A 13,754-nucleotide genomic window follows, 5' to 3' on the forward strand; every position below is an offset into this window, starting at 1 on the left:
ATATGGTGGTATACGGGACTATTTATCTGATCACTATATGGTGGTATACGGGACTATTTATCTGAACACTATATGGTGGTATACAGGACTATACCGTAGGGGGGGGGCGTGGCCGTCGGACAACCCGACGGATTTGGAGAAACCACGGAATTTTAAAAAGAATTTGTGTCGCAAGGTCAAGCACTCACATGCACCTGGATGAAGAAGGTGAACTCCGGTGGACCTTGGATGCAGGATATCGGGCGCACAACCTTAGTGAATCCCGGCAGACCGAATCAGCGTCGGACAATGCGCCGCGGGATGCGACTGGATCGGGTAAGTAAATGTGCCCCTATATGATGGTATAAGGGACTATTTATCTGGCCACTATACATCATTACTTCTCTGGCTGTCATAGGGAACTCTATCTGGCCATTGAAGGGCAACGATGACTGCAATAGTTGAGGCTTCCTGAGATCGCTCCTTAATGAGAATAATAGGATTTTTGGTCACATTTTTTATGTTACAAGAAATATAAAAAAATAAGATCGATGAAGCGAACGCCGCAGTGAACTTTTGTTGTCTCCATTTTAAATGAGTATTGATAAGCGACTTGATTTAGCACCAGCTATCCACTGAATTAAACAGCGTCCGGGCCAAATGCCCTACTTGGCCGGCCGGCACGTCCTTCATCTCCCAGAGCTTTCAGCAATGAAGAGTCATGTGCAGTCTTGGCTTTCTTGCAGTATCAGTCCTGTTACATTTAAGGCCGGGAGACAAATCTGTACAGTTCTCCCTGCCAAACGTCAACAAGTAAACCTAAACTATCTGTACCGGGCTCCAGGGCTACAGACAAGGGTGGAATATAGCAAACACTCAAAGGGAATATTATATAACAGACAATACATAAAAGACAACAGCAAATATCAGAACATAACTGGTTGCATAAGATGATAACATCTCTCAAGCATAGGTCATCACTTTATGATCAGTAGCAGAATAACCTCTGGGGTTCCCACCAATCCCTGCTTGCCCAGGCAATGCTTAGTCCTACCCACTAGGGTCTACAGGAAGCCACAGCTTGCCCCATTTCCACCAATCACTGCTTTCCTCTACAATGCTTAGCCCTGCCCTAAGATTCAACAGGAAGCTACGACATGCCCATTTCCACCAATCATTGCTTTTCATTGGAATGCTTGGCCTTGCCCCTCATGTTCTCCAGGAAGCTACAGCCTGCCCAATCACTGTGATTCCCTGCAATTCTTGGTCATGCCCACTAGGTTCTTCAGGAAGCTACAGCCTGCCCAATCACTGTGATTTCCTGCAATTCTTGGTCATACCCACTAGGTTCTCCAGGAAGCTACAGCCTGCCCAATCACTGTGATTTCCTGCAATTCTTGGTCATGCCCACTAGGTTCTCCAGGAAGCTACAGCCTGCCCAATCACTGTGATTTCCTGCAATTCTTGGTCATGCCCACTAGGTTCTCCAGGAAGCTACAGCCTGCCCAATCACTGTGATTCCCTGCAATTCTTGGTCATGCCCACTAGGTTCTCCAGGAAGCTACAGCCTGCCCAATCACTGTGATTTCCTGCAATTCTTGGTCATGCCCACTAGGTTCTCCAGGAAGCTACAGCCTGCCCAATCACTGTGATTTCCTGCAATTCTTGGTCATGCCCACTAGGTTCTCCAGGAAGCTACAGCCTGCCCAATCACTGTGATCTCCTGCAATTCTTGGTCATGCCCACTAGGTTCTCCAGGAAGCTACAGCCTGCCCAATCACTGTGATCTCCTGCAATTCTTGGTCATGCCCACTAGGTTCTCCAGGAAGCTACAGCCTGCCCAATCACTGTGATCTCCTGCAATTCTTGGTCATGCCCACTAGGTTCTCCAGGAAGCTACAGCCTGCCCAATCACTGTGATTCCCTGCAATTCTTGGTCATGCCCACTAGGTTCTGCAGGAAGCTACAGCCTGCCCAATCACTGTGATTCCCTGCAATTCTTGGTCATGCCCACTAGGTTCTCCAGGAAGCTACAGCCTGCCCAATCACTGTGATTTCCTGCAATTCTTGGTCATGCCCACTAGGTTCTGCAGGAAGCTACAGCCTGCCCAATCACTGTGATTCCCTGCAATTCTTGGTCATGCCCACTAGGTTCTCCAGGAAGCTACAGCCTGCCCAATCACTGTGATTCCCTGCAATTCTTGGCCATGCCCACTAGGTTCTTCAGGAAGCTACAGCCTGCCTAATCACTGTGATTTCCTGCAATTCTTGGTCATGCCCACTAGGTTCTCCAGGAAGCTACAGCCTGCCCAATCACTGTGATTTCCTGCAATTCTTGGTCATGCCCACTAGGTTCTCCAGGAAGCTACAGCCTGCCTAATCACTGTGATTTCCTGCAATTCTTGGTCATGCCCACTAGGTTCTCCAGGAAGCTACAGCCTGCCCAATCACTGTGATTTCCTGCAATTCTTGGTCATGCCCACTAGGTTCTCCAGGAAGCTACAGCCTGCCCAATCACTGTGATTTCCTGCAATTCTTGGTCATGCCCACTAGGTTCTCCAGGAAGCTACAGCCTGCCCAATCACTGTGATTCCCTGCAATTCTTGGTCATGCCCACTAGGTTCTGCAGGAAGCTACAGCCAATAATTGCTTTTCTCTGCAATGCTGGGTCCTGCCCATGAGGTTCTGTAGGAAGCTGCAGCCTAACACAATTACTTGTACTGATGTGTGCTGCAGATTTTCAGCACAGTACAGGCGGCCCCCTACTTAAGAACACACCGACTTACAGACGACCCAAAACGGACCTCTGGATATTGTTAAATTACTGTATTTTATCCTTAGGCTACAATGATCAGCTGTAACAGATATCACAGGTGTCTGTAATGAAGCTTTAGTGTTAATCCTGATTCTTATGACAACCCAACATTTTTAAAATCCAATTGTCACAGAGACCAAAAAAATTCTGGTTGAAGTTACAACCAGAGGTTCTGACTTACATACAAATTTTAACTTAAGAACAAACCTACAGAACCTATCGTGTACGTAATCCGGGGACTGCCTGTAGTTAGTTGGGGCAGCAAAAACTACGGGAGTATCACAGGTGGTACCCCTACATTCTTTGAATTGTTGGGGTTCGTGAAATCCATCCCCATGACCATAGACTGATTGCAATAGGCACATTGGGATCTGTTGGTTCCAAGTGAAATTATTCCCATGCACACCCAAAAAATAAACACTGGGGCCAGCCGAAAAATGAAGATCTGCACAAAGCTGACCAACTACAATGCACAGATATGTCCTTCCCCATCTTTCCTCTTATCTTAACATATCTACAGGTGTGCAGGGGGGGGGGGGGGGCAATGATCAGCTCTTGGCCATCGATGGGGAGGTAATAGGTTACTGCCCTCTTGACGAGGATGAGATAAATCACATATAATCTTTTGTGTGCCATATCTTTGGAGCTGGTGGACACATTTTAGTATAACAAACACCAAAATAATCAGAGGAACAGCGGCCAGGACCTAAGTTATGTCATTCAGCATTTTGTACAGGATCTCTCTAGTCCTTGACCTTACTGGAGCTCCAGTTATACCGGACACATCTACTTCCACAGATATGTTGTAGAATTGCTAGATACTTTCTCTTACCTGCTCGGGCAGGGATGTCTGCTGTCTCTCCGAGCACAAGTTTAACCCTTTTTGCGTGTGTCTTCCCCTGATAGTGGGATTCGGCCACAATTGCAGATGTGAAGAACATATTGCAGAGGGTACAGCATTTATTTTTGTCCACTTCGGTCTCATCGCTTTCCTGTTTGGATGATAAGAAAAGACCATAAATTACATGATATAGTATTACGCATATATTATGCACATATTTTGTTGGCAGGAGTCTACATAGATATTATAAGGCCAACACCTCTCCAGAGAAGGCTCGAGCAAATTTAGCCACCAGTCATGAGGTGGCAGGACATCCCTCCATATAATGACTGTAAACGTGCGCAAGACCACATAACACGATGACGGCAATAGTCCCATAAGCCAGGACCTTTACGTTCAACACATTGCAGTAACTTTAAAACATTTAATTTTATTAGTGGTAAGCTAATTGCCAAAAGCTTTACGTTATTCCTGTTGCCAGCTCTTCTCCATGACCTTCTACTCTTCCTGTAGCCAGCTCTTCTCCATGACCTTCTACTCTTCCTGTTGCCAGCTCTTCTCCATGACCTTCTACTCTTCCTGTTGCCAGCTCTTCCCCATGACCTTCTACTCTTCCTGTTGCCAGCTCTTTTTCATGACCTTCTACTTTTCCTATTGCCCGCTCTTCTCCATGACCTTCTACTCTTCCTGTTGTCAGCTCTTCTCCATGACTGTTGCCCGCTCTTCTCCATGACCTTCTACTCTTCCTGTTGCCAGCTCTTCTCCATGACCTTCTCCTCTTCCTGTTGCCAGCTCTTCTCCATGACCTTCTCCTCTTCCTGTTGCCAGCTCTTCTCCATGACCTTCTACTCTTCCTGTTGCCAGCTCTTCTCCATGACCTTCTACTCTTCCTGTTGCCAGCTCTTCTCCATGACCTTCTACTCTTCCTGTTGCCAGCTCTTCTCCATGACCTTCTACTCTTCCTGTAGCCAGCTCTTCTCCATGACCTTCTACTCTTCCTGTAGCCAGCTCTTCTCCATGACCTTCTACTCTTCCTGTTGCCAGCTCTTCTCCATGACCTTCTACTCTTCCTGTTGCCAGCTCTTCCCCATGACCTTCTACTCTTCCTGTTGCCAGCTCTTTTTCATGACCTTCTACTTTTCCTATTGCCCGCTCTTCTCCATGACCTTCTACTCTTCCTGTTGTCAGCTCTTCTCCATGACTGTTGCCCGCTCTTCTCCATGACCTTCTACTCTTCCTGTTGCCAGCTCTTCTCCATGACCTTCTCCTCTTCCTGTTGCCAGCTCTTCTCCATGACCTTCTACTCTTCCTGTTGCCAGCTCTTCTCCATGACCTTCTACTCTTCCTGTAGCCAGCTCTTCTCCATGACCTTCTACTCTTCCTGTTGGCAGCTCTTCTCCATGACCTTCTACTCTTCCTGTTGCCAGCTCTTTTTCATGACCTTCTACTTTTCCTATTGCCCGCTCTTCTCCATGACCTTCTACTCTTCCTGTTGCCAGCTCTTCTCCATGACCTTCTACTCTTCCTGTTGCCAGCTCTTCTCCATGACCTTCTCCTCTTCCTGTTGCCAGCTCTTCTCCATGACCTTCTACTCTTCCTGTTGCCAGCTCTTCTCCATGACCTTCTACTCTTCCTGTTGCCAGCTCTTCTCCATGACCTTCTACTCTTCCTGTTGCCAGCTCTTCTCCATGACCTTCTACTCTTCCTGTAGCCAGCTCTTCTCCATGACCTTCTACTCTTCCTGTAGCCAGCTCTTCTCCATGACCTTCTACTCTTCCTGTTGCCAGCTCTTCTCCATGACCTTCTACTCTTCCTGTTGCCAGCTCTTCCCCATGACCTTCTACTCTTCCTGTTGCCAGCTCTTTTTCATGACCTTCTACTTTTCCTATTGCCCGCTCTTCTCCATGACCTTCTACTCTTCCTGTTGTCAGCTCTTCTCCATGACTGTTGCCCGCTCTTCTCCATGACCTTCTACTCTTCCTGTTGCCAGCTCTTCTCCATGACCTTCTCCTCTTCCTGTTGCCAGCTCTTCTCCATGACCTTCTACTCTTCCTGTTGCCAGCTCTTCTCCATGACCTTCTACTCTTCCTGTAGCCAGCTCTTCTCCATGACCTTCTACTCTTCCTGTTGGCAGCTCTTCTCCATGACCTTCTACTCTTCCTGTTGCCAGCTCTTTTTCATGACCTTCTACTTTTCCTATTGCCCGCTCTTCTCCATGACCTTCTACTCTTCCTGTTGCCAGCTCTTCTCCATGACCTTCTACTCTTCCTGTTGCCAGCTCTTCTCCATGACCTTCTCCTCTTCCTGTTGCCAGCTCTTCTCCATGACCTTCTACTCTTCCTGTTGCCAGCTTTTCTCCATGACCTTCTACTCTTCCTGTTGCCAGCTCTTCTCCATGACCTTCTACTCTTCCTGTTGCCAGCTCTCCACCGTGACCTTCTACTCTTCCTGTAGCCAGCTCTTCTCCATGACCTTCTACTCTTCCTGTAGCCAGCTCTTCTCCATGACCTTCTACTCTTCCTGTTGCTAGCTCTTCTCAATGACCTTCTACTCTTCCTGTTGCCAGCTCTTCTCCATGACCTTCTACTCTTCCTGTAGCCAGCTCTTCTCCGTGACCTTCTACTCTTCCTGTAGCCAGCTCTTCTCCATGACCTTCTACTCTTCCTGTTGCCATCTCTCCTTCGTGACCTTCTACTCTTCCTGTTGCTAGCTCTCCTTCGTGACCTTCTACTCTTCCTGTTGCTAGCTCTCCTTCGTGACCTTCTACTCTTCCTGTTGCTAGCTCTTCTCCATGACCTTCTACTCTTCCTGTAGCCAGCTCTCCACCGTGACCTTCTACTCTTCCTGTAGCCAGCTCTTCTCCATGACCTTCTACTCTTCCTGTTGCTAGCTCTTCTCCATGACCTTCTACTCTTCCTGTTGCTAGCTCTTCTCCATGACCTTCTACTCTTCCTGTTGCCAGCTCTCCTCCATGGCCTTCTACTCTTCCTGTTGCCAGCTCTTCTCCATGACCTTCTACTCTTCCTGTTGCTAGCTCTTCTCCATGACCTTCTACTCTTCCTGTAGCCAGCTCTTCTCCATGACCTTCTACTCTTCCTGTAGCCAGCTCTTCTCCATGACCTTCTACTCTTCCTGTAGCCAGCTCTTCTCCATGACCTTCTACTCTTCCTGTTGCTAGCTCTTCTCCATGACCTTCTACTCTTCCTGTTGCTAGCTCTTCTCCATGACCTTCTACTCTTCCTGTTGCCAGCACTCCTCCATGGCCTTCTACTCTTCCTGTTGCCAGCTCTCCTTCGTGACCTTCTACTCTTCCTATGTGATACATATCTGCAGTCCAGGGGGAACTTCCTGGAAAGTCCTTCTAGCAACAAATTTACTAGCTGTTTACTACAAAAAGAAATGCTCAATTTTGCAGCAACCCTCCCCCCCCCCCCCCCCCACACACACACAGTTTCAGATCACTATATACTAGACCCAATCTGACCAAGTCTAAGTGTACTTTGTGGTGGGAACATCCATGTCCCCTCCAGGAGGTAATCTTCAATAGTGAAGCCAGACGGCTCAATCATAATCAATTTTCATATGGAGAAAAGAACCATTTAGACCATCCAAGTCTGCTGGGCCTATAGGCGACCATTCTCTGCAAATGCCCTTTAAGCGCAACTCTGATAATTTTTATTTTCCATAAATCAATAGCTCTTGGGATGTAGAATAAATTTGCCTATTATCCTGATTCTCAGCAGTTTCTTAGCTATCTTTCTCAGTCTCGCCTGGCTCTGCAGTAGCTGTGTCTCCAGGCTGTGCTGATAAGTCCTGTGAAAAATTCTTAGGAATCACATTGGAGAGGGGCTGCTGCTCCCTGTTCTCTCTGGAGGGAGGAGGAGGGAGGTCATGTGACAGTGCTCTCAGTGTGTAGCTGAGAGTCGGCTGCTGGGTAAACTCAGAAGTCTCCTACACAAAATAGGGATGTACAAAATCCCATCAGTCGCTTAATCCCAATCTGTGATTCTACAAAACTTTCTCTTTGCACCTCAAGCTATTTCATATTTTCCTCTGCAGTCCCTCTCCACCTTCTGCTCTCTCAGTTTGTGTACAGGAGGGAGCTGCTAACTCCTATTGCACAGAATGAAAACGTCATGTAACTGTTTCACTGCTGGTTTCTACTACTTCTTACATTTTCAACGCATCTACATACATGCTGTATGTGCACATTATGCTGAGTAAGTGCCCCTTGTTCATCATGATATATTTTGAAACACAAAGCATCATGGGACCTGTGAGCAGTCTAAATTTGACTCGGGTTCAGGTCAAAGACAGGATGAGGATAATCTTCGTCCACTGCACTGCTGCTGAGAAGGATTTTTTACAAACTGGAAACCATAACTCTGAAAAGAAAAGGGCAAGCAGCACAATATGGACATTGCTCTGGTCAGATGAAACCGAAATCCAATCCACTGTCACACATGGTTCGGGCACCATCCCCACTGTCACACATGGTGGGGGCGCCATCCCCACTGTCACACATGGTTCGGGCACCATCCCCACTGTCACACATGGTGGGGGCAGCATCCCCACTGTCACACATGGTGGGGGCACCATCCCCACTGTCACACATGGTGGGGGCACCATCCCCATTGTCACACGTGGTGGGGGCACCATCCCCACTGTCACACATGGTTGGGGCACCATCCCCACTGTCACACATGGTTGGGGCACCATCCCCACTGTCACACGTGGTGGGGGCAGCATCATGGTTTGTGCTTCTCTTCAGCAGGGACAGGGAACATGGTTCAAATTGACGGAAGATGGATTGAGCCAAATACATGTCCGTTCTGGAAGAAAACCTGTTGGAGTCTGCAAAAGACCTGAGACTGGGACAGAGCATTATCTTCCAACAAGTCAATGATCCCAAACGTAAAGCAAAATCTACAATGGAAGGTTCACAAATAACAATATCCAGGTGCAAAAATGGCCATGTCACATCCAGACCCGAATCGAGAAACTGCTGCTCCGAAACACTTCATCCAACCTCCCTGAGCTCCAGCTGTTCTCCAAGGAAGAACTGGAACAATTTCAGTCTCTCGATGTGCAAAACTGATAAAGACCTGATACCCCAAGAGCCTGGAGCTCAAGGGGTAGAAAAGTTCAAGGGGGTTGAATACTTTTGCAAGGCCTTGTACCTTTGAAAAGAACATATTTGCTAATGCAAGATGTTTCAGACCACTATATAGAAGGATGATTGATGTCCATGTATAGGCCTGTCCTTGTAAGATATAGAAGAGCAGTAAAACAAGTAGATGTTAAGCTATAGGCAGAGTAAAAGCCGCGGCCACATCCTGTCAGTCTATTTGACTCCATGACTGACATTTACGCTTCTGCTCCCTACAGACATGGCGCTATAAATTTTCCTGTTGATGCTCCTCCATATTCACCAATGAGACTTTGTCCCGGTATAGGCTGGGAATTTCGTATATTAAGTATGTAAGTGGCAGTATATACTGTATATATCCAGTGATGATGGAATAGGAATCACAAATTAGCAAAAATGTGATTACCACCAAGCCAGACGCCGAAAATATCCATCCTGACAAAATGTTGGTGTAAAAATGTCTCCATAATTTATCGGAGGAAGGCATAAAACTCTTACATGGAGCTGTAAACCTGCCACCTCAATTGATCCCAATCATCTAATGAATAATTCACAATTAGCAGAGGAATCATTTCCATGAGATGAACTTGTCTTGGTATAATAAAGCGAAACGCATGGGTGCAGCGTACAATAAACGGGAATGTATAACAGCCGGTATCTAAATGCTCCCTCACATCAATCACCTATCCCACTGCTGCACACAGAAGAACGTCTCTCCAAGTACGTGGGACGGGCGATGGATGCTCAGCACAACTGTAGAAGAAGCAGAGGACGGCACAATTATATACACACATGAATCTATGACGTGGCAACTCTACTTGGAAAGGAACGGTTTACAACGGGTGTCGGGACAATGGCAATGCACCCTGGGAAAGGCATGCAAATGAGTTCTTAAGGAAAAGAGAATTGTCTCTCTAGTGACACCTATTGGTTACTGTCCTGTAAATCAATGTCAGAGCCTTGAAAGTCATAATTTATGGATTTTTAAAGATATGTTCAGATTGGACGGCTCCTCTACTGAATTTCCATCATAGAATTAAGCAGGAGAAATTGGGCTGGCTTTTGCAGTAGCATTGGTATAGTAATCTTTGCATTGGTAAGGTTGAAAGACACTGAGCAAATGTGACATTAAATAGGTTGCCCAGAGGTTGATAAACATGGCTCCTGACCATGGGCAGTGCATGGCAAACAAGCTCCATTCATCTCTATAAAGCGGAATTGCATCAACAATATTAATACAATATTAACACGAACAATGGTCAGGTGGGGCACTGGTTTTTAGCATGAAGCTAAAATTTGATAAAATTTCAGGCTGAATACTGGCAAAGCTGAATTCAGCGGATCATCCAGAGACTACAAACCTACTGCACGTCCATCTGGACATACCTTAAAGGATTAAACGTTGACTTACATAGTAGTTACCTACTACTGATTCAATTGGGGAACTCATCTCCTGTACATCTCCCTATGGACAAGCATAAACCTGCTACAAATGAGCCCCTAAAGAAAAGGGAACAAAAATGTTCTCTCTGGGATAGAAGTGCTTATAGTTATCCTCAAACCATTTTCGGAAACCTTATTCAATGACCCATTCCCGTATTTGCCAATATTGCAACCCCTCTGGAGTAGCTACTTATTCTGTGCCGTAATAGCATGGAGACGAAACGTAAAATTGGTCGCGGCCACTTGCCAATTTTCAGTGGGCCAACAGCTGGGGTTCCAACAGTCGTTGGGCTGGTGTCCTTTCGTACTGCAACTGCTGTCCAAAAAGTTGGAACAGCGACAACCCTGCTCAACCTAAACTTCATGCAGATGGGGATACAAGGGGCCTCCTTTCTCATGATCAGACGGGACCTATCGACCCAACTCAGCTACCAATCAGAGGATCCCTTGGGTAAAAAGAAGCTGTAAAGCTGTTTTTGAGTATTGGGGCTAAACCAAACACAGAGGCATTTCCTGGGTGTAAGGAATCTGCGACTATGAGCACTTCAGACACAAGCTGTGAAAGTGTCGTAGTGAATAATACAGAGAAATGAATCGGGAACGATTTATACAGCGAGCAAAAAAAACAACAACCTCTAATGTGTTTGTTCTGAATTGTGCAGTCTGTAATCTCCCTTTTGCCAAATACCAATTTGTGATCGCTGTTGCGAGGTGACGGTAGGGATCTATCTAAATAAATATTGAATTTAAGCAACAACTATTTAAAAGGTTGATGTCCACCGGCTTTACCGAGTTCTCTACTAATATTATCCTCCACTGGGGATCCAATTCTTATGTAGACTGTTTATCTCCATGGTTACAGACTACAAACTAACGCTGTGTAGTCAGATTGTGCAGTCATATTCCCATCGGTCACCTACTTTCTAAACTATCAAATGTATGTTAATAAGAGATGGGGTACATGGAAGAATCTATGGGGAACATTTATCAGACATCATTGCATTGTTCGCTGACATATGATGAAAGCCCCTCCGTCCCTCCATTGTGCTGGATACATCAGGAGGATACAATCAGCGACTGTTCAGACTTGAATGGTAGCAGGCTATAGTAAGTGTGCAGTTGCGGAGCAGAAACGCCCTAAGCTGGCCCACTGCACTGCTGGACACTCCCTCTTCATTTGGCATGGAGGTTGCATAAATGGGAAAATAATTTGCAATACTAGGCATCAGAACTGTCAATCTGTGGAATAGCCGAGCTCATGCGCTGGTCACAGCAGGGACAGCAGAGAGCTCAGGCGCTGGTCACAGCAGGGACAGCAGAGAGCTCAGGCGCTGGTCACAGCAGGGACAGCAGAGAGCTCAGGCGCTGGTCACAGCAGGGACAGCAGGGAGCTCAGGCGCTGGTCACAGCAGGGACAGCAGAGAGCTCAGGCGCTGGTCACAGCAGGGACAGCAGAGAGCTCAGGCACTGGTCACAGCAGGGACAGCAGAGAGCTCAGGCGCTGGTCACAGCAGGGACAGCAGAGAGCTCAGGCGCTGGTCACAGCAGGGACAGCAGAGAGCTCAGGCGCTGGTCACAGCAGGGACAGCAGAGAGCTCAGGAGCAGAACACAGCAGGGACAGCAGAGAGCTCAGGCGCTGGGCACAGCAGGGACAGCAGAGAGCTCAGGTGCTGGTCACAGCAGGGACAGCAGAGAGCTCAGGCGCTGGTCACAGCAGGGACAGCAGAGAGCTCAGGCTCTGGTCACAGCAGGGACAGCAGAGAGCTCAGGCACTGGTCACAGCAGGGACAGCAGAGAGCTCAGGAGCAGAGCACAGCAGGGACAGCAGAGAGCTCAGGCGCTGGTCACAGCAGGGACAGCAGAGAGCTCAGGCGCTGGTCACAGCAGGGACAGCAGAGAGCTCAGGCACTGGTCACAGCAGGGACAGCAGAGAGCTCAGGCGCTGGTCACAGCAGGGACAGCAGAGAGCTCAGGCGCTGGTCACAGCAGGGACAGCAGAGATCTCAGGGGCTGGTCACAGCAGGGACAGCAGAGAGCTCAGGCGCTGGTCACAGCAGGGACAGCAGAGAGCTCAGGCGCTGGTCACAGCAGGGACAGCAGAGAGCTCAGGCGCTGGTCACAGCAAGGACAGCAGAGAGCTCAGGCGCTGGTCACAGCAGGGACAGCAGAGAGCTCAGGCGCTGGTCACAGCAGGGACAGCAGAGAGCTCAGGCACTGGTCACAGCAGGGACAGCAGAGAGCTCAGGCGCTGGTCACAGCAGGGACAGCAGAGAGCTCAGGCGCTGGTCACAGCAGGGACAGCAGAGAGCTCAGGGGCTGGTCACAGCAGGGACAGCAGAGAGCTCAGGCGCTGGTCACAGCAGGGACAGCAGAGAGCTCAGGCGCTGGTCACAGCAGGGACAGCAGAGAGCTCAGGCGCTGGTCACAGCAGGGACAGCAGAGAGCTCAGGCGCTGGTCACAGCAGGGACAGCAGAGAGCTCAGGCGCTGGTCACAGCAGGGACAGCAGAGAGCTCAGGCGCTGGTCACAGCAGGGACAGCAGAGAGCTCAGGAGCAGAACACAGCAGGGACAGCAGAGAGCTCAGGCGCTGGTCACAGCAGGGACAGCAGAGAGCTTTGAGAAGGGTCTAGATGCCAATTTATACCTAAATAACATTGATTGTTATGTTATATAGAATTGTTTCCCCTAAATCCCTTCCTCATCCAATCCCTTCCCTTCCTCCGTTGAACTTGATGGACAAGTGTCTTTTTTCAACCGTATAAACTATGATACCATGAATAATTTTGGGGCTTGCACGCAAGATAGCTTTCATACAACTACTGATGAATGCCCCCCCCCCATAGGGATCTGACTACATAGGGGTTAAAATAATGGGGCTTATTTACTAAGGGTCTACGGATTGCACTTTTGTTAGATTTTTCAACATTTTCAGGTTTTTTCAGGTTGCATGGCTGTGGGGATTGTGTTGGGGATCAGATTTTGTCGCAGCTGCGCTGCTTTTATGCGACAGGAATCAGGGGGGGCTGTTGGACGATCCGATGGATTCGGACTAAGCGCGGGATTTAACTTTCAAATTGTGTCGCAAGCCATGCACTAGGAAGAAGAAGGTGAACTCTGGCAGACCTGAGCGGGGAAGCGACAGATGCAGGCACACAACCTCAGTGAATCGTGGGATGGTGTCTTCCGGTGGGACAATGCACATTCGGGGAACGCGTCAGGACAGGTAAGTAAATGTGCTGCATTGTCTGTAACCGTGGAGACACTCCTTGTAAAGGTCCACGGCGACAGGATATTCAGCGTTATCCCCATCATCTGATTAATGTGTTCATTTTAAATTATGGTTGTAGGAAGGCAAAGTGCAGCCAGAGCCGGACAGGACCTTGTGTATGTCCATACAAGGTTATTCTGTGTCCTCCTCCTTTCGCTTTTTGCACATAAAAATCTGCATCAAAAAGCGTCTTATGGGTGGAGGAGAGGCCGTCATTTCCAGGCCGATGCTCAGACCGGCACCACAGGCCTCTCATT

The 13,754-nt window shown here is 48.1% G+C and overlaps 1 protein-coding gene across 3 annotated transcripts in view; it reads right to left on the reverse strand.

Moving 5' to 3' along the window:
- ZMAT4 (zinc finger matrin-type 4) overlaps positions 1-13,754 on the reverse strand; it is a 370,893-nt gene that overhangs the window by 207,935 nt on the left and 149,204 nt on the right. For all 3 annotated transcript variants that reach the window (XM_072129271.1, XM_072129269.1, XM_072129270.1), the window contains one exon: positions 3,627-3,786. In XM_072129271.1, coding sequence (XP_071985372.1) covers positions 3,627-3,786 — 160 coding nt within the window. The remainder of the gene's footprint in view (positions 1-3,626; positions 3,787-13,754) is intronic.

The sequence above is a fragment of the Engystomops pustulosus genome, chromosome 11, assembly GCF_040894005.1.
Source record: "Engystomops pustulosus chromosome 11, aEngPut4.maternal, whole genome shotgun sequence".
In the NCBI taxonomy this organism is placed as follows: domain Eukaryota; kingdom Metazoa; phylum Chordata; class Amphibia; order Anura; family Leptodactylidae; genus Engystomops; species Engystomops pustulosus.